This window comes from Vigna angularis, chromosome 5, assembly GCF_016808095.1.
Source record: "Vigna angularis cultivar LongXiaoDou No.4 chromosome 5, ASM1680809v1, whole genome shotgun sequence".
Taxonomy (NCBI): domain Eukaryota; kingdom Viridiplantae; phylum Streptophyta; class Magnoliopsida; order Fabales; family Fabaceae; genus Vigna; species Vigna angularis.
Window position 1 is genome coordinate 3,513,401 of NC_068974.1, and position 21,702 is coordinate 3,535,102.

At 34.1% G+C, this 21,702-nt stretch overlaps 2 protein-coding genes across 2 annotated transcripts; both read right to left on the reverse strand.

Moving 5' to 3' along the window:
• Positions 1-115: 115 nt before the first annotated feature.
• LOC128196560 (C-terminal binding protein AN-like) lies at positions 116-894 on the reverse strand. The gene is made up of 2 exons (XM_052877922.1): positions 344-894; positions 116-228 (listed from the first exon to the last, which is right to left on the reverse strand). The coding sequence occupies exons 1-2, from the start codon at positions 766-768 to the stop codon at positions 162-164; spliced, it is 492 nt and encodes a 163-aa protein (XP_052733882.1). The 5' UTR covers positions 769-894; the 3' UTR covers positions 116-161.
• A 16,776-nt stretch (positions 895-17,670) lies between these two features.
• Positions 17,671-18,072, reverse strand: LOC108324840 (early nodulin-75). The gene has a single exon (XM_017557765.1). The coding sequence runs from the start codon at positions 18,070-18,072 to the stop codon at positions 17,671-17,673; it is 402 nt and encodes a 133-aa protein (XP_017413254.1).
• Positions 18,073-21,702: the final 3,630 nt, after the last annotated feature.

A 21,702-nucleotide genomic window follows, 5' to 3' on the forward strand; every position in this document is an offset into this window, starting at 1 on the left:
ATAGAACCATAAAAAATATCACCAGAAATAGTTGAGTAACGAACCTGGAGGAAGTGATTGCTTCAACTTATCAGCCTTCTCAGAGTCAAACACACAGAGGGTGTACAGGTACTTGGAGCACCGAACCTTAAACTTTACCACATCTTTGCTCCTCTTGATTTTCACAGAGCGTGCATCCTTCCTCCTTGCAGTGAGGAGGAAGTCTTTAATCTCATGAATCTGCTTCGGCTGCACAAAACAAAGAAATTTATCACTAAATAATAGAAGAAAACAGAAATAATTACCTGAGTAGAGGCATGTGGAGAATGAATTGCCCGATCTAAAGCTGCAAGTGGACAAAGACCTAGCCAAGCCAGAGATTCCGACGATGCTGAGAACAAGGCCGCGACAGCGGCGCATCCCACGGCAGAGAGGCTGGACGGAGCCGAGCCAGCTGGAGGCGGAGAGCACGTGGCGGGAGACGAGGTCCGTGCGGTGGGAGACGAGGTGCGTGCGGTGGAGGAGGCCGAGGAAGAGTGCCATGACGGTGTCTGCGATCTCCTCGGCACGCGAGGTGTCGACGTGGACGAGGCGAAGGCCGAGGTCAGCGGAAAGGGCGGAGTCGACGGCGTGGTCGCCAGAGCCGAGGCAGAGGATGAGGTGGTAGGAATGGAGGCGGCGCTGGGCGGCACGCGGGAGGTAGGCGAGGGAGTGCAGGAGGACCGCGGCAGCAGACTCGATCTTGCCTTCTGAGAGGATTAAAGGTCGACTGTTGCTTGCTCTTTGCATGGAGAACTTGTAACGAAGACAAAATTTGGGAGAATGAGATACCCAAATTCTAATTTCATAAAGTCGAGTCGAACCTTGTACCGACGGTTATATTCCTTCGGTAAAATCAATTTTACCGAAGGCCCAAAGGCCTTCGAAAATACACCTTCGGTAATTAATCACTTTCTTGTAGTGTATGTCTTTGAATAATGAATTTGATATTTATAAGATTTTAACCTTATGTTGTAAGATACTTAAACTTATGATGGTTTAGTTCCGCGATGTTAATTTAAAAAAAGAAAGAACTGGCATAAAATTTTGGATATGTTATTTTTTAGTGGCACTCCGTAAGGGGTGTTACAACCTTTGCGCTGTTTGGTTCTACATACAGGGTTCCATATAAAGGTCTATCCACTGTAATACAGTGGTATATAGCTATTTGAGCATCTATCGCGTTGGTTTTATGTTTTAGTGTTGGAGCCTAAGACCTATGAAGACTTGCGTGATTTCCAGAAGTTTGACATCAAATCTAATTACTTACAGAATAGATCAGTAAATAATTATTTACGGATTTAATTTATAGATAAAGATCGTGTAGATATGTATTTATGCGTGAATACTTTTTATTTAAATTACTAAATTACTGATAAAACTTTATATTCACGAAATAATTAAACAATTAAAAACATGATTATAAGATTTGTATGTTATGAAAAAACAAGAGATTGAAAATTCAAACATATTAAAAAAATAAAAAGTAATAACAAAGCATGCGTCTAAGTCAAATATATAAGTATATAGGCACATTATTCATTACACAATTTAGACGAATGAATCTGATTTTACATAACTTCTGAATTCATTATGAACTCAAAAGAATCAACTCCGAAAAGATTAAACTGAATTCCTTAAACCATCTGCCCACTGATGGTCCCTATGATGTTGAGTTAACTCGTTTTCTAACTCTATTTATAAGAAATCATTACTCTCAAGCCATTTCAATTGTTGTATATTGCTATGAAGAATAAAAAACGTGTATGTGCTGAAAACTATTTCCAAGTTTCAATATTTATTTTGTTGAAATTAGTAATTACACAATTTGACAGTGTCACTAATGGTCCAAAAAAGTGAGTGAATAAAATAATTTGATTTCAGAATAAAGAAAGACTGAATAGAGAGGTCAACTTGAGGTGTAAGGAGTCCATTGTGTAAAAAAATAGAAAGAGAAAAGATTGGTCAACATCTTTTGGACGGACTTGAAGAAATTTGGATCAATAAAAGAGATAATGTGAGTGAAACAATTGAGATGCAATGTCATAAGAAGAGATAAATTTAAAAAATGTAAGATGTGGAAAGGAGAAGCTACTATTTGGTAGTTACGAATTAATACTAAAAGATAAAATATATTTTTAAGAAAAAAGAGAAATGATTTTTTCTTCCCTAAGTTTTCCGTCTTTTCCCCAAAACAATAATTAAAAAAAGAAAACTTCTTTTAAGTAATATAAGAAAAAATTATCTATACACGTAGACTTCTATTAAAATATATAAACTTAATAGGTTATTCAGTAAAAGAAATTCAAGAAATTAGCTTTTGAAATAGCTTGTTACTTAAAGTTATTTTCTTATATTCAAATCTAAAATTAATTTTGAAATTAAATTTTAAAAGTAATGCTTCGTGGGAGTTCGCTGGTAAACAGAATTAAAATTGTGGTTCTCGGTAATTAAAAATATTATAGTAAATAAAGGCATAAGAATTCTAACGTGAAAAAATAAAGTAAAGATATTATTAAAAATAAAAAAGTTGTTGAAGCCAATCGTACGTAAAGAGGTAAATAAAAATTTAAAGCTCATCACAGTAATTTATAACACATCTTCATGAATGGAAAAGATGTATTTATACTTTTGAGACTTTTTACTTACGCAAACAAACATCTTTATTTATTTCTCTGTCTTTCTTTATATTTTAGAATTTCTACTGGTCTTTCATGGGCTCCATAAACATCAGAAAATGCATAAAGTTATAAGGCATTGTGTAAAAGTGCTTGACACAAATATTTCTGCAATAATGTAATGGGATTAAGCTTGTCGGTACGATTTTGGGACAAATGACAAGAACTTACTAATGATTTGGTTTTTCCTTGAATCTTCTTTTTTGTTGAGAGGATGAAGATTCACCTGCAAAATAAAGAATCAAGATTTATAAATGAAACTAAAAGTGATTATGAAGTGAGTATCCACATGCTAGAGAATAGTAATTGTATGTATAAAATAAACATGAGTCATGTACCTATATTCTTATTAGAATAGTATTTATTTTAGAATGATAATAATAATATAATAAATAGTAACAAAATTATAAATAATAATCAACACATACTTAACTACCTAGATTTAATCATATTATCTTTAAACATTATCCAAATAAGTATAAATTTGGTTGTTTTAGTACGAAGAGACTTAAATAGCCTTATTAGATTACACTCTTTAATATATCTTTTGGTCGAAGTAAAAACAAGTAAAGTTGATAAAGATATGAATTTAATGTTGTTGATAAAGATATACATATAATCTTGTTGATAAAGAAATACATAGCGTTCTATCTTCCCAGTATTATAATAATTATATAAAAAAGTTAGTTAACAAAATATATTTATCTAATTCATTAATGAATGAGAAATTGAAGTGAGTTGTAAAATTTCTAATTTACTATAATATAAATTAAATTACATTTATCTGTTTATAAAACAAAGATAACTCATATTCCGACTATATTATTTGTAAGAAAGCATAGCCATAAAGAGTAAAAAGCTTATATGTGTCGTGAAAATCATTTCCAAGTTTCAATATTTATTTTCATGAAATTAATAATTACAGCATTTGAAAGTGTTAATGAAGGGTCCGTGGTCCAATAAAGAAAGAAAAAAAAAATTAGAGAGATAAACTTGGCTGTAAGGAGTCAATACTAAATGCTTTGTGTAAAAAGAAAGAAAAAATTTGGCGAACACTGGACGCACTTGTAGAAAGAAAAGAGATAATGTGAGTAAAACAAATGAGATGCAATGTCATAAGAAGAGGGATTTACCGTAAGATATATTTCCGTCCGTAAATTTGGTTTACTCACAAATTTTAATTTTTTTTACCGTCGAATTTTACTGTCAGTAATGCATATTACATTTATCGATGGAAAAATTCGTTGATAAATTTATCGATAAATGTGCGGGAATTTTTTCTCCCATCCGACGGATTATTCTATCAATAAATCCATCGATCAAACGAGAGGGAATTTTCTCGACCATTTTTTCTCTTTGTCCGCGAGCCAAACTCGTTATATATCTCTCACTCTCACATTTCTTTCTTATTGTCGTGAGGGAGCTTGTTCTTCTCCTACTTCTCCATCTTTCACTCCATCTTTTTCTTCTCTTCCATTCCATTGCAGTTACAAATCAAGAGAGGCTCCATCTCCATTCAGTAAAGTTGACGCTCCAGTTAGTCAAGCCACCTCCATCGTGCTTCAGCCAGGCCGCCCCTGCCACCACCGTGCATTGTTGCCACTGCGCACTACCACCACTGCACACTACCACCACTGCACACTGCCACGACCACGCACAACCACCACCATCAACTATCATCACCACACGCTTTTCTCTAAGTTCGACCAACACCAAAGTTTATCCCTACATTTAATGTATTCAATCTTTTTTATTGGTAAAAAAATGAAGAAACAAAACAGAAGAAGGAAGAAGATGAACTTGACTGGTGATAATGTAAGAAAGAAGGAGAGGAAGAGGGAGAGCGGGGAAGAAGATTAACCACATCGGATATTTAACGATGAATTTTTTCCTTTGGTAATTACTAATGGATATCTTTCCTTTGGTAATTACTGATGGATATCTTTCCTTCGATAATTACTAACGAAATTTTTCCTTCAATAATTACTAAAAGATTTATCGACGAAGAAATCTTTCACTAATTATCGACATAATAAAAAATTCATTGATAAAATTTACAAACAATATTTTTATCGATAGTCAAACATTCGTCAATAATTTTAATTTATTGACGAATTTGACATATTATTGACAGATTTTGTTTATTGATAAAATTAGATTCATTTGTCTAATTTTTATAATGAATAGTGTGCCTGTATACTTATATATTTGATTTAGACGCATGTTATGTTATTATTTCTTTATACTTATATATTTGATTTAGAAGCAAGTTATGTTATTATTTCTTTATACTTTTTAATATACTTGAATTTCCAGTCTCTTGTTTTTTCATAATATATACATCTTAGAATCATGTTCTTTATTTTATTTAATTGTTTAATTTTTTCGTGAATATAAAGTTTTATCAATAATTTAGCAGTTACTAAATAAAAACCATTCACCCATAAATACATATCTACACGAACTTTATCTCTAGATTAAATCCGTAAATAATTATTTGTTGATATAATCTGTAAATAATTACTTTCTAATTTAGGTAATTAGATTTGATGGTAAACTTCTGGAAATCACTCAAAGTCTTCTAATCTTAGGTCTTTGAGAGATAGAAACATTGTACGCATATGCATGTGAGGCAATGATTCAAGTTTAGGGCAGTTTCTGATCATCAGAGACTAGAGATGATTGTTGTTAATAGTTTAAACAACAACTTTTTATTTTTTTTCCTTTTGTTCTTAGGTGACCTTTACTAAAATGTTTCTTATAGCCAGAAAATTACTTAGGCCGCAAAATTTTAAATCTTTTTTAAGTGTGAGAAATATGGTTTCGTTAATTTATTTATAGTCATTATAGTAAAAATGAAAAGTAATATTTTTTTCGTAAGTTTTCTTTCTGTCTTTTCTGAATTACTTTCTGTTGTATATTATGATTATTTGAACTAGCTATTGTGTTAAGAAATGTTCTTGGTACTTTGAGAACATCAAATTCCTGTAGAACACTGACACAAACTTTAGTATAAAATTTACCTTTTGAGTCATTAAATATATGTTAAGAGAGGTCTTACCATTCCACCCATGACCACAATAGAAAGTAAAGATAGGTTGTTATGAGTGTCCGATGCGAGCCAGTTAAAGACAAATTCTTTGTCATCATCTCTGCCATAGATAACACTTTCATTTGGTAAAGATGTATATATTAATTTTATCCTATGAGCCATGTGCAGGGGTGTGATAATCACATTGGCCATTTCCAGTGACATTCACGCTGCAGTTATTCTTGATCTTGGTCCAAGCTCAGATGAAGAAATTAAACGTAAACTTGTTGTTTCTGCTGAATGGGATCGGGAAAAACTCCTGCTACCTCCGTCCGGAAACACTCTTCTTCACCGATCGGTCCTTCCTCCTTCGCTCTCCTCGCACTTGTTCACAACGCAAATGGGTTGACCTGCAGCAAACATTCCGACGCTCAAGTCAGAATGGGCTCTTACAAGTCTATAATTATCAAAATGAACATAGAGTTTCCCTTCTCCTTTGACTTCTATTTATATGATTTTTAGGGAATATTACCCATTAATTTATCTCTTAATGGCTTTCAATGCACATTTTAAATACTCGACAATGACCGTTACCTCATTAACTACACATTCATGAGCATTCAACGGCTGTCTCCAGTACACCATTTTACACATCTGCCTGATCGGACATGTTGTGCTAAAGAGTTTCGATCGGACATATCAGGCTGGGACACCCGATCGGACATATCAGACTGGAACATCTAGTCCGACCCTTCCCGGTCGGTTGCCCGCCCTCGGTATTAACACTTGTGTTTTTCATTCTTATAGTTAAATAACTTCAAAGATTCTTGACAAACTTTATATAGTTTTACTTCAGGGTAAATATTCCTATTGCTATACTGGGAGCCGAAATTGATTACAGGATCCAGCGGAACTAGGTATGTGCAACATGAGAACTTCATAGAGGTAAATTGTTTAATATTGTTCAACGTGATATGGTGTCTCAGTTACCGTGTACAAGTATGTTTTGAAGAATTCCCTGCCAATTGCTATTAAACGACTATAAAACCAGTATCAACACAACTCAAGGGAGTTTGAGACAGAACTTGAAACTGTTGGCAGCTTCAGAAACATGAATCTTGTCACTTTGCACGTTATTGTCCTGACACCTACTTGAAATCTTCTTTTCTATGAGGGGATCTTGTACATGGTATATTTACTTACACTTGAATCTTATTTAAGGTAAATTAGTTTGAAGGTAGGTTAAGATTGTTCCTTATCTTTCATACTACTTTCTTCTTTTCTTTTTTATTTTTTTTTCAAAAAAAAATCATGATATATTAACAATTTTTTGACAACAAACACATGTTATTATTTTATTGGTCTGTTTGAATTTATTTTTAAAAAAATATTTAAAATAGACTAATTACAAGTCACCACATAAGCGTCGTAAAAAAGTTGTCCAAAGAAAATTGATAAAAAAACTTTTACAAAAAAGAGATTTTATTTTATGGAGGTTTTGTTTTTTGATTTGTGGGATTTTTATAAAGTTTTTTAAACCTTTATAAAGTTAGAGTATGCGGAGGTTTTCCACAACCCCTATATCACACTCATATTGCGGTTGTTTTATGAGAATGATTTTAATCTTTGGTTTAATTCGTATTTTGGTCCCTCTTTTCGTAGGGTCTGTTCAAATTGATCCTACGTTTTTTCAAAAGTTCACTAAGATCCCACTTTTCGCAAAAACGATGCAAGTTAGTCCTTTTTGGTTACGGCGTTAAAAAGACTAACGGCACAGCTGCCCAGCTGGCAGAAAACTGATGAGCTGTACATTTTTTGTTGACGTGGCACTGCGATATGGTGATTCATCCTGAAAACAGAGGATTCATGGTTGTTTTTCCCAAATTAAAAGTTAGGGTTTGTTGGTTACAGGCCTAGCACGAACAACAGGGTCTGGTGTGATTTCAACTCCAGTAAGATCTTACCCTGGCAGGTTTCAGATGAAGGGAAGCGCAGAAAAGCTTGGCTTACAGAAGTGAAGTTCCAAGAGAGTATGTTGTGGATTTGTGTATGGTTACCAGTGGAAGCTGAGAACCCCACAAACATGTACTCGTTCAGATAAGGAGAGAGATCCACAAATTCTGAGAAGATAGGAGTGGAAGGATAATCCTCTTCATTGGCTCTTCGAACAAAAGGCATGGCACTTCATTGTCACGGTTGGAACAAAATGCAACACACTTGCATGAAATTAGGGTCACGGTGCAGTACTTCCCCTGACCAGCAGCTCACGGTTCAGTTGGGGAAGCAAAGCCTTCAACATTCCAGCAGCTGCAAAATGGTGGAAGCATCCATCACACACGGACAGCAGCTCCAGCTTCAATCAACTCATCCACACCAATTCACGGTCCACCATCAAGCAGCTGTGAAGCTCACGGTCTGCAGCAGTAACTCCCATCCAGAAGCAGCAGCTTGGGACGCACATGGCAGCAAAGCACTAGGGAAAACAAGAGACAAGGGAACATGGAAAAAGAATAAAGAGGTGTGGCAGAAGATGGACTGAGTGGCACAGTTTGGAGTGGCACAGTTCGCCCTTCACATTGATCCCCCATATTAAAATTTTACACTTTATTTTTGGGGATTAAATTGTAGTCGGACCCAATTTGTTGATAACTTCTGTTTCTGTCTTCGATTCCATTGAAAATTTATGCAGCTGATGTGAACTATGTCGTGAAGGTGTCTGGAGTTGAAATCACACCAGACCCTGTTGTTCGTGCTAGGCCTGTAACCAACAAACCCTAACTTTTAATTTGGGAAAAACAACCATGAATCCTCTGTTTTCAGGATGAATCACCAATTCACAGTGCCACGTCAACGAAAAATGTACAGCTCATCAGTTTTGTGCCAGCTGGACAATTGTGCCGTTAGTCTTTTTAACGCCGTAACCAAAAAGGACTAACTTGCATCGTTTTTGCGAAAAGTGGGATCTTAGTGAACTTTTGAAAAAACGTAGGACCAATTTGAACAGACCCTACGAAAAGAGGGACCAAAATACGAATTAAACCTTAATCTTTTTATTATTGACTATTATTTCTTGGAGGTTTTAAACTTTCTTTATTTATAACCTACATTTATAATTTTTTAATTTAATAAAATTTGTATTTTATAATAAAAAATAAATAAAATATATAAAATTATAAAGTATATAAAAATTAATCAACATTAATTTTATTAATTATTTAAGATAAAATTTCAATGTAAAAATTATATAATATTTAAGAAACAATGTAAAATTGATTAAAAATTTCAATGTGAAAAATAATCAGACTAATTAGAAACATAATGTTGATAACCTAAACAAAATTTCTAACAAGAAATAAAAGTTTAACATAAGACTAGCAGTAACTCTTTATTTGCTTCCTACCCTGTCAAGTAAATCTGTTTCACTTCCTCAACTGCTTCCCTTAAACTCATTCCTTCACCATTACTTTTTTTTTCAGATTCGTTATTTGATTCCAAGAATGTCCAACAAGTAATAGTTTATAAGATGTCTTGCTTCCATTACTTTCAATTTTTTATAATTCCCATTACTGACGTTTTTTTTCGTTGTCAATTGCTTTCATCTTACTATTGGTACCCGATGGCAGAAACCTACCACATGCATAAAAAAACTTACACTCATTTAAACCTTTCCTTCCTTATTTTTTTTTTATAAATAATAAAAATTTATTCTTTTATGATTTTCAATAACTCGGTTACTTGAGTCATATATCAACTTAAACAGCTAGTCTTCCAACTTTGGCCTGAGCAATCTTCCAATTCAAATAAAAAAATTATGAGGAGAATTGCATGTCCAGTGCACATGCTTGTCACTGGTTTACTTTGATGTGGTCATACTAACCAAAAAAATCCCTAACTCACTACCAAAATAATCTAATATACCAGATGTTTATTTTCGAAAGTTTGGAAAACCTATCTAGATTTCGGCTGCTTTAATCAAAAACCGTAATTAAATTTTTATTTTTTTTTAAATAAATTATTTACGGACGCGCAGCTTTTCTTAGGAGGTTTTACAACTGCGAGAATTGCATTTTTCAGGAGTTAAAATCCCCAGTAACATTAAAAATTATTCCTAATAAAATTATAGATTTTTGTAGCGACTAAAATCTACCTAATTCACGTGCGTTTAATTACAAACATAGTATTCTTACTAAGGGGAACAAACTTTAATTTAAAACGGTTTCTCGGTTATGCATTTTGTCAGACCTCGAAAATTTAACCCAAAACCCCTGTTTAATCTCATTTAATGCACTCAAAACCCTGCTCAGATACATTAAAATTGCACTCAAACTCTGACGCACAAATTGCCAAGTGTCAAAATAGAATATTCGGAAGTCAGTAAGTGGAGTGCAGGTGTCAGCAGAAGAGCGCACGACCGTTTGACGTGGGGCAAACAAAAATGATTTCTGAAAAAAACCTGCCACACTCTTCTGCACGCACCGTCTTCCTCCCCAAACTCTGAATATCCATTTTCTCCTCCTTCTCTCTAGAAAACTCTTCCTTCTCTCTATTGAAACTCATCCTTTCTCTTCTTCGTTCATCATTCAGAAACCATAGAAGTACTCCCGGCGTCGTGAGCTTCTTGCTGGACCAAACAGTTTCAGAGTCTGAAGCTGGTAAGTTCTCGACCTTAGCCGTTCGTTTTTGGGTTACATACAAAACCAAGATTTGGTTGCATGCAGGGGTACAATCTAAATTCTTCTGTATTTTTTTATGGTTAGACTTAGTTGGAGGAATTAAGAAAAATCGTTGAGGGTAGAAAGCTGTAGTTGGACGAATCAAAATAATACTCTTAGGACGTTCACCACTGATCCAGGTAAGGGAAGCTTATTCAATTTAATTCGTATGTTTGTATTGTACTGTATGAATGTTCTGTGTGTTGCATGAAGTATGATCTGTATTATTTGATTGTTGGTATATGATGATGATTATGAGTTGAGGTATGAGAATCATGAAATGTACCATGATATGAGTATTTGAAAGTATGAAAGTTTATGCTGAGAAATGAGTTTAATGTAAATGAAACTTTGAATATGAATTTCCTATGATAATGAACGTTCGTCATTGAACGGTCCTTGACTGTTCGGTGTTGTTACCAAGCTTCTGTGAAATTGAATTCTTTCATTTGGAAAGAATTCTAGTTGAGGACGAACACCCTCTTGCATTAAGTGCTACGTTTGAGCGTTCGGCCAAAACGTAGATATCCTGAGTGTTGTGTGAGGAATTGAGAAACTTGTAAACATAACTGGATACTTAGTCATTATGAATTCTATCTTCACTATCCTATATTATTCTTATTACTTTTTCTATTATGAGTTCAAATCAGTGATGGGTCTCGACCCAAAGCGGACGTTATGAGTGGCGCTCGGTCTTATACCGAACGCTCGTCCTTGTCTTTAATTACCAAACGGGTGGAAATAGCGTTCGTCCAAAAATTTCAGTAAATACGTATTACCGCGTTCGGTCATTGACTGGCCGTCAGTTTCTATAATTGAATTGTTCTCGGTATAGTTATTTACTCGTCTTGTGGTGTCTCTATCCATTTGGATTCGGTCTAGAGCCTTTGTACTTAACTTATTCTGAGTATTGATCGGATCGTTCTAGAGTCAGTTCATTCAACTGATTCGAGTGGTAATGATGTTCGTCATCTGATATGTGTCGGTTTTATTCTGTTCTGAAACGAGGATTTCTCGGTCTCGTTTTTAACGTTCGTCCTCGTTATGAAGAGGGCTGGACGCTCGTCATTTTACGTAATTGGAACGGAAGATGGAAATGATATTAAAGTGAAAAATTATAAAGAATGAACAATATATGAGATGAAATGATGGTTGTGGATTTTGAACGAGCGTTCTAGGGAGGAACGACTCTTGGATGAAAGTTGAGATTTGTAAAGTATGAATGTGGACAAAGCTTAGTTGGCGATTCATCCTGATGTTCCGTGAGTGCTCGTCCTCAAGTAGAGGGGAATATGTCATGTGTGGGAACGGCAGGAGATCCTAGTCCATAAATGTAACTTGGACGGAACGGACTAACCTCGGGTGGTAGCTAATGAAAATTCCAGTTACTATATCACCGGGTGCACGAACGTCGTAGCTACATAGAATTCATACGGTCCGGACAGTCAGTCTAGTATCAGGAATTGATTGAATTATATGTTGTGAATTATTAGATATGTTTGATGTGCTATGAAATGCATGTTATTACTTGAATTAAATTCAATAAGCTTACCCTTCGTTTTTCCTTGTGTTGTCTCGTCCTTGTACGTTCGTCCTTGTCTTACAATGATCATCCGTGTGGATGTGAGCAGATGGAGAGGCGTTGCTTGAGGAGACGCTTGAAGAAGGAATCTTAGAGGAAGAAAATCTCGTCGATGTTGAAGTGAAGGCCGAACAGTAGTACTTTCGGTTATCTGTTTAGTTTAGTTGGATTAGAGTGTTGTGTTAGAACGACCCCCTTCCCTTTTTGATTAATTTGACCGTTCGGTATTTCTATTTTGTAAACCGTTCAGTCAGGTATGCTTAGATTGAACATATTTATTTGTATTAGCTTACGTAAGGCCGTTCGGCCAAGAGCGTACTTTATTTCTCTTTAAGTGTAAGACTGAATTGATATATTAATATATGTGAATATTCTATTTGTATGGTTTATGACTATATTTATGGGATGTTACACATTTGGTTCCAAAAATGAATTCATTTTTCCTTAAATGAGAATAATATAAACGCATGTTACTGATCACATTAAACCTATAGAAGCAAAAATGAGACAAAATTATATCTTAGTTAGCCTTCGTGTTTCAGGTGTGGGGTCGAAAAATACCATTAACACTCTTTCACGCTTTTTTGTCAATTTTTTAAGGTCTTTTGTCGACTTTCCGTTATTAAGTTAATCTCAATTCATTCATCTTCAATCTTTTAACCGAGCAGGTGGGTACTTGTCAAAGACATTTTGACGCTTAAGTCAGTTACGTATGTCCAAACGGTTAACATAGTAAAATCTCAAATTTGCAATAAGTGTAGTACCTACCTCCGTACCTTATCTCTGTATTTATAGGTTTCGAAGCGGACTTTTAATTAGGGTTGACCTAATCACAACCCAAGGGTCAATAGTGTGTTTTACTTGTAAATATGATAGATTTTTTATGATGATACTTAACAATAGAATCAACGATCGACTTATTAAGAAGTCGTCTCATTTACAAAATATTTAGGACTAGAGATAACCTTTCATATAGTTCTTTTAGGGATATTGATCGAACGGTCAACAAAAAGACCGACCAGTCATACGGTACATGGGCCCCCCAAGCCCGAGTCGAGAGTAACTAACGAAGGGGTTTGTAGAGCTAGTGGATCCCAAACACTCTCTCGGCAGTTTCTAGTGGCTTCTCGATCCTCCTTTCCTTTTTTGATAAAGTGAATGTTGGCTGGATGGCATGAAACACTTCATTTGCCGCACTTGACAACAGTTAAAGGGTTGCCTGATTTGGTTCATCAGATCTCACTAGATCCAATGAAAAAGGACACACGAGGGCCCACAACCTAATGCCTATAAATAGGGTGGACCTCTCCTGTCATTTTCACCATAAATATCTTATTCTCTTTTTCTACCGAACGATTTTTTCTGCTTCAGGTAATAATGTCAATTGTCAACTAGTCTTCGTTTAAGGAGTCTTCTAGGAGGGGCGGACGAGGTTATGATGACTGTGCCTTGTCTTTGTTAGTGTAACACCTTAAATTTTTTAGATGTTACGGGTTATTACAAAAATCGGTAAATCCAAACTTTATCATAGCATGAAAACCTATTTTTTCAAACACCTTAACATTTAAACGTGTATAATGTTCAAAACATAATAGTTTCGAAAGCTTTATCCATTTACATTATTAAAAGAAATAATGGAAGTAATGAAAGAAATAAAATAACTTCGATTAGATTGTCTTAAAGTCCAAAATATAATAACTTTAAATGAAATTTCAAGTTTGTTTGCATCCTCTCTCGAGTCTATCATGCCTGTAGATCATTTGTAATATTATCTACTCAAGTATAACGTATTTTACAATCATCGTCAATAATTTCATTCACAAACACACAAAAGATTTTCAATAATTTTAATAACGTACACTAGTGCAGTCAAGGGAAAGGACAACGGTTGTTTTCGCTTATAGGAAGCGGTTCTACAACAGAGGTATATACAAGCGAGGTAAAAAGGGTAGGCTTTTTGCCTCGGTTCTGAACCGAGTCAAAAGGGTTCAAATTCTGCCTCGGTTCACAAGTAACCAAGGTAGTAGAGTGTTTGTAATTTTTTTAATCTCACTTGCGTGTCTGACACCTTTCTACACAGACCAACCAATTTTAATCTCAGATACCCAAAAAGGTCCAGACTACGAGCCTCTCGGCAACAACCCATTCATAATGCTTGTTCTCGCTCAACCACAATTTCTTTCCAGGAAAACTCCAACCCAGATTTTCAACCCTCATCATCACCATCTAGGAAAACTCACAATGCTTGGTTCAGTGAAGCCAAGGTTCGCGCACGAGAGAAGGCGTTGTCATTAGGGCCTCCAGTGTTGGCCTGTGTCGTTACCGACGATTGCATGGCGAGTGGGGGCGACATGAAAGTTGGTCCAGAGGTAGCTCGTGCAAGGAAATAGTTTGAGAGGTGAAACTCTTTTTTTGTCGTGGATGAAGATGAAGATGCTCTCTTTGATTTTAGGGGGAGGAGGCAGAAACCTTGTTTCTGATTTTTGGAAAAGAAAAAAAAAACCCTAAGAGAGTTGGCCATTTGAGCTTGGCCCGTTTCTATTTCCATTTTATTTTTTTATATGCCTCGGTTCATCATGCCAACCAAGACAATATCTTTGCCACCAAATACGTACCAGTTGAAAGGTCTGATTAGGTGTAATATCTGTGGGGTTTATGCCTCGATTCACCCTACCAACCGAGTCAGTGTGCTCTTTAGGCATCGGTTGCTTTAAAACCGAGGCATATAATGTTCTGAAAATTATGAAATTCGATTTTTCTGAAACCGAAGCGTAATGTGCAAGTTAAAAAAGGAATTTTTTACTAGTGGTATTATATCATCATGATCACCACCATGAGCCTCTTCAATACCATAAACACCATACATGAAAGAGTGAGTATCACTCTTGTATTCTACCTCACCGACTGTAGCCGCTCCTACAACCCAATCTATAGCCTCCCCTGCAAATATGTTTGAGTGGTCCTGCAATCCAGCTAAAGAATATGCCTTCTTGCCACACAAGGACAAAAAACCACAATCACTCCACATAAGGAATGTTCAATATTCGAACAACCCTCCCTATTTGCACAAAAGGCAAAAGGGAACACCTATCCGCAGATAAAACAGGACTTACTAAGTACAACAAGTAGATCTATCCTCCACTCTTATGTTCATCAATCACACACTCAGGTACACTTCAACACTCACTCATGCTCCAATTTCCACCACAAGTCAAATCTGACCCTAAACATAACCACAAGTAAATAACCCATTTGGAAAATTTAAAGAAAAACATAAGTTTATACATTACTTAAGTTTATATGTTTTTAAAAGAAGCCTACGTCTATAGATATTTTTTTCTTACATTATTTAAAAAAAGTTTTATTTTCCATATTGTGGTTTTTGTGGAAAAGACGAAAAAAGAAGAGAAGAAAAAAAAATGATTTTTTTTCTTTAAAAGGTATTTTATTTTTTAACAGTGGTAACTACGGAAATAGTAGTTTCTCCCTCCTCCATCTTACATTTTTTAAATTTATCTCTTATGACATTGCATCTCATTTGTTTCATTCACATTATCTTTCTTTCTACAACTTTCTGCAAGCCCGTTCAATGTTTTCGCCCATCTTTGTTCTTTCTTTTTACACAAAGCATTTGGCATTGACTCCTTACATCCTCAAGTTGACCTCTCTAATCAGTTTTCTTTTTTTTCTTTCTTTGACCATTGGTCCCTTCATTGACACTTTCAAATGGTGCAATTAATAATTTTGTGAAAACAAAAATTGAAACTAGGAAATAACTTTCAGGACACATATAAGCTTTTTACTCTTCGTGGCGATGCTATCTTACAAATAATATAGTCGGAATATGAGTTATATCGATTTTATAATAGTTATCTTATTATATCTTAAAAACGGATAAAGTCAATTTAATTTGTTTTATAATAAATTAAACATTTTACAATTCAGTTCAATTTCTCACGAACTAATGAATTAGATCAATATATTTGTTTATTAATTTTTTATATAATTATTATAATCCAGTCAAGATAGAACATTTATGTATATCTCTATCAATAATATTATATCTATATTTTTATCAATTACTTCTTCTTATCCAGTTGAAAAAGCATATTAAATATTAAATAGTGTAGTCTAACAAGTATTTTTAAACGTTTTTACAATGAAAGAGTCTAATTTACACATATATGGGTCATATTCATATAATGTGATTAAATTTTAATAATTTGGTATTTTAGTTATTATTTATAATTATATTATTATTTTTTAAAAGTAAATATTATTTTAATAAAAACATAGGTTTATGACTTATCTTAATTCTATAAATAAAACTAATATTTTAAAACATACTTATTTTATAATCACTTTTATTTATAGATTCTAACTTTCTTAACTTAAATGTCAGATATTTTTTATAGAAATTTTTTATTCCTCTTAAACAAGAAGTCCTTTCTCACAAAAAACAGCAACCAAATCATTTCTAGAAATCTTACTTAAAAATATTAGTGAATCAAACAAAAGAATAAAAAAATTATAAGTTAATCTACCTTCAACCTATAAAAAATAATGGAATTGAATTATTTTTATTTTGGGTTGAGGTTTGATAAGAGCTAGACCAAGCTCGTAAGCGAAATCAAGAAGGAGAAGGGTTGGGTGCAGAGACAAAGCTAGGTGGAGAAGGGGATGGATCAAATGGAAAGGGTGGAACAACCTTATAACAAGGGAATTTGAAGAGGGTTTGAAGGCAGCTGAGGATAATGACCTTGTTGAAGATCGGTGACTTTGGCTGGATAAGGAGAAAGTGTAGCGGTGACGACTATGACTGATCATGGTAGCTCGCTACTGGCAAAAAAATGAAAAAGAAAACAGAAAGAAAAAAGATAAAAAAAAAAGAAGATAAAAATTAAAAATAATTACATGTAACATCTACCAAATAACGTTTAAAACGTATCGATTTAACAGTGAAAAATCTAATATTATATGATTTTAAACAAACCTCAAAAAATAAATATTAAAAAACAATTAAATTCTTTAATATAGAAATAAAAATATTAATTAAATTTTTTTATGTAATAAACATACATGTAATTAAATAAATTAATGATAAATAACATTTATCATTAATGAGTTCAAACAAAATCAACGAAACAAAAATATTTGTATGTAATTTTTTTAATTATACTAAAGCGAAATATATTAATAACTAGTTGTATTGAACTGATTATTTATGGTTATATGTTTTCAAGTTATGTTGTATTTATTGTGTTTTGGGTAAGAAAGTTATGATATTTCCCTCAGTATTATTTTATATACTTATGAATTTAATCCTTTAACTTATGTGTTAAATAACTCGTTTTGTTTTGGAAATAAAATAACAGACTGATTTTAAACAAAACAGACGCAAACACGGTGCATCCATCATGTTATACGTGTATACACAAGCTGAAAATTTTAAAAGCACGCATGGGAGATTCATATCTCACATGGTTATATTACATCAGTACAAACTCCCAATTTTTATTTGATGACACATGCTTATAGCATCGACACTAATACTTATACATTAAAGTAGCAAACTCTAGCCAATTTAGGTTTCAAATTGCTATTATTGTAGAGCATCCTTAAAGCTTTGATGCAATTTGAAACTTTTGGCTAATCGGAACCTGGTGGATCAATTGGTCGAAAGTTGGTTGATTCCACGTTATGACCACCATGTCCAGGCCTGGGATGTGGATTTTTTGTGCTTTGTTGCTCCTTCGGTGGCAACTCCTTTGTGGTTCCAATAGGCGGTGGCTTACCATGACGTGGTGGTATATGTGGTGGTTTACCTTTATGTGATGCATCTTCCATGTCTGGTGGTGGTTTACCATGATGTGGTGGTTTGGGATGGCCGTTTTCAATATGTGGTGATGGTTTATTATGATGTGGTGGTTTGGGAGTATGTGGTTGTGGTTTAGCATCATTGTTTGCTGGTGAAGAGGATGGGAGTATGGATAGGGAGCTTGCAACCAAAAGAAATGGTAGCAGAAAGACTAGCATGTGTTTGGGAGACATTTTTAATGAAGTTCTGAGGAATGTGGATAGTGGTGAAGAAACTAGGGCATAGCAAGTGGGCTTTTATAATAGCTATATTCCATTATTCAGTGTCATCAAACACTGTTGCCTCCTACGTAAGCTTAATCCCACCACATTATTGCACAAATATTTGTGTCAAGCACTTTTACATAGTGCCTTATAACTTTATGCATTTTCTCATGTTTATGGAGCCCATGAAAGATCAGTAGAAATTCAAAAATATAAAGAAAGACAGAGAAATAAATAAAGATGTTTGTTTGCGTAAGTAAAAAGTCTCAAAAGTATAACACATCTTTTCCATTCATGAAGATGTGTTAGAAAATACTGTCATGAGCTTGTTTCATCTCGCCAGTATGTATTTGATTTTTGAATTTTTATAAACTGTATAAATTAGAAATAATTTTTATTATATAAATCATTGTCAAAATGTATGATCATAGAATATTTAATTTCTACACTAACCGTAAGACATATTTTTAACATAAAATTACGATAAAGTTATTGAATTTCAGAATAGTTTACATGCTTAACAATACTAATAGATTTAAATTCGGAATATTAAAATTCGAAAAGAGAGTTAGAATGAGAAAATGGATATTTAGCATCAATACAAAAGTTGATCCAAAATAGTTATTAACATTAATTTTGTGTCGCACTTGCATGGAGCTCTATAATCTCATAGCACAGTTTGTTAGTGTAGACTTTTAAAAGTCGATACTAGATGGATATTAATTCACATCACTATTTTTTAAATTAATTTTTTAATTAAAACAATTTAGCATGACTACCTAACACTAAAATATTTTTATAATTTTAATATTAGTTTAATTTATATCGTCCTCATCAACACTAATGATAGTAACTTGACCAAAAAATTATATTCTACTTCCATGTTCAAATATTATAAATAAAAAAATTAAAATAAATAAATGATAATATAATAAACTAAGAAAACAAGTGTAAATAAAGAAAATAAATATGGATAAAGAAGATAAGAATGAAGGAAAGAGATAAGGAGAAGAATATTGAAGAGAAAAAAAAATGAATGTGTAGATGAAAAAAATAAGTGTGATTATGAATGAAAAGTATAAATATGAGAATATTTATATGAATGTAAAGGAAAAAATTGAGTGTAATGAAATTTATATAAAAAGTGAGAAAAAAGTTATAAATTATTACATCAATCTATTTATCACATTTTTCTTTCTTTGTGTATCTCTCTCCAAGTCTATCATGAGATGTTAGATAATTTTTTTTTGTCTTTCTTCCTTTAACAAAGCATTTGGAATTGAATCCTAGATTACCTCTTTACGTGTACGATTGGCTTTAAGAACTTTTTAACTTTTAATAATATCTTTACTTTATTTCTTTCACGTTATCTTATGCCTTTATTTACTATAAAATTTTAAAGGTTAAACTCATTTAGTTATCTCTATTTTTGTGGGTTTTTCTCGGTTCGAATCATGTTTTATTAGAATTTCCAATTTAGTCCTAAAAAATGTTAATTTGAGTCAATTTGGCTACTGCCGTTAAATTGGCATAACGTGATTAAGTTTTTATGAGTTGGGACGTTGACGTGGCCAGTTTTTGCCACATCACTCTTGCCACGTTAGCATTATCTTCCCCAAAAGCAAAGCAGAAACCCTAATAGGGATTTCGAAATGGGATTTAGGGTGGCTGTGCGATTTGGTGATAGCGGCACTAGAGCGCTTCTGAGTCGCGGTAGAGGGGTGGTTGTTCGTTGTGGGGTGCGTTTCTGGATGACGGGAGAACTCGCGGTGGAGGTTGAACACCGTAGAGGGGATTGCTATTAGGATTCTTGGCATCTGGTTCGCGAGAGGATTGATTGTTTGCAAGTTCTTGGATCGTGGTGGTGCGAGAACACTCACGGTGGCTGCTTGAACGTTTGCTGGCTTGGTGGTGTTTGAATGACGACGAGGGAGGTTGTGCAATTTTGGATTTCTTGGCTGATTGATTTTCTGACTCGCGGTGGTAGATGGTTTCACGGTGGTGAAATTGTTTCAAAGAAGAAATAGTGGTGGAAGGAGATGGAGGCGTTGTGGCGATCCGGGGATGGCGCGAATCACAGCCATGAATCTGGGTTTTCTCTAGTTGTTGAAGGTGGTGGTGGATGATGGGTTTTTGAGTTGCGCAACAGAAACATTGAGGCGCGACGAGATGGTGGATGCGCGAAGAAGGTGACGTTGATGGTGGCGGTGCAACGATGGCGCTACTAGCGTTCTCACGGTGGCTTCACGGTTGCGACACAACAAGGTGGTGACCGCAACGTGGTAATTTGTACAATCGAAACGGTTGCGGCGCAACAAGGTTGGGTTCAGAGCTGAGATATGGGTACACTTCAAGCATGTACCGGGTAATCTGTACAATCGAAATTTTGGTGCAGATCTTGATCGGGCGACTAATGAACTTGTTATCAGAGTTCAGCTTGATGAGGCTATTTATTTGAAGATAAACAACAAAGTTCCAGTTCAAGGAATGAAGTTGGACCGTAGTAATCTAAATCTTCACTATGCATCAAGGTATTTTCCTTTTACTCCTAAAAAATCAACTTTATGGGACTCCTGAAATACATTCTTCATTAGATTATCATCTCACAAATTCACTTCATTCTTAGTTTCTTACTTAAACTGGTGGCAGTTTTCAACATTGATATAATGTCAATATAATCTTTGTGGGCCTGCGGAATGCTGCCACCATAATTGCAGGAGTTTTCTTGCTCCATAGACGAAATTGGACATTTTGAAAGTAGTGAAGTGTTATCTTTGGATGACATATTGTATGATCATTTTGAAAGTAGTTTTCATTTTTACTTGATTTCAGATATTCAAAGGAGATTCCAGATGCTTATGAGAGGCTACTGTTGGATGCCATTGAAGGAGAAAGAAGACTCTTCATACGCAGTGGCAAGAGTGATGCGGCAAAAACTAGCCACGTGAACGTCCCAGCTCATAAAAGATTTAACCTCGTTAAATCAATTTAACGACAGTAGTCCAATTGACTCAAATTAACATTTTTTAGGACCAAATTGGAGATTTTAATAAAACGAGACTTGAAGTGAGAAAAACCCACAAAAATAGGGACAAGAGGTTTAACCTATTTTAAATTATATAATGAGAAACCACAATTTTACTTCTGTTTACCCGTGAACTTCCTACAAACATTACTACCATTAACTCTTTAATATTTTATATGGTAATCATGGGTGGACAAAAATAACAAATCATCAAATTCAATTTATAATTATTTTAATTTATATTACTTATTTCAATGACTTTATCTATCTTTTTCAAAGTTTAAGTTAAGTCCATTTAATTTGAGATTTAAATTAGATATGATAATATTGTTTAATTTTGAATCTAAATCAATAAAGTTATCAAATCTTAAGTCTCAAACTAAGTAAATTAAGACTATATCAAATTGGGTTTAATTTATTCAAGGTTAGGACAGGCCAATCCTAAGACTAGTCGAGTAGGATGTCAAAGTCAGTAAAGTTATAATAGACCTATGTTAAGTGATTCATAGTCAAATTAGATCGGGTTAAAGTCAAAGTTAGGTTATGTCATAAGTATGTCAAGGTGGTCAACTCAA

Coding starts and splice junctions, on each gene's coding strand:
- LOC128196560 (XM_052877922.1), bottom strand. CDS start 768: ATGCAAAGAGCAAGCAACAGTCGACCTTTAATCCTCTCAGAAGGCAAG. Junction 229..343: donor GGAATCTCTGGCTTGGCTAG/GTCTTTGTCCAC, acceptor TGTTTTGTGCAG/CCGAAGCAGATTCATGAGAT.
- LOC108324840 (XM_017557765.1), bottom strand. CDS start 18,072: ATGTCTCCCAAACACATGCTAGTCTTTCTGCTACCATTTCTTTTGGTT.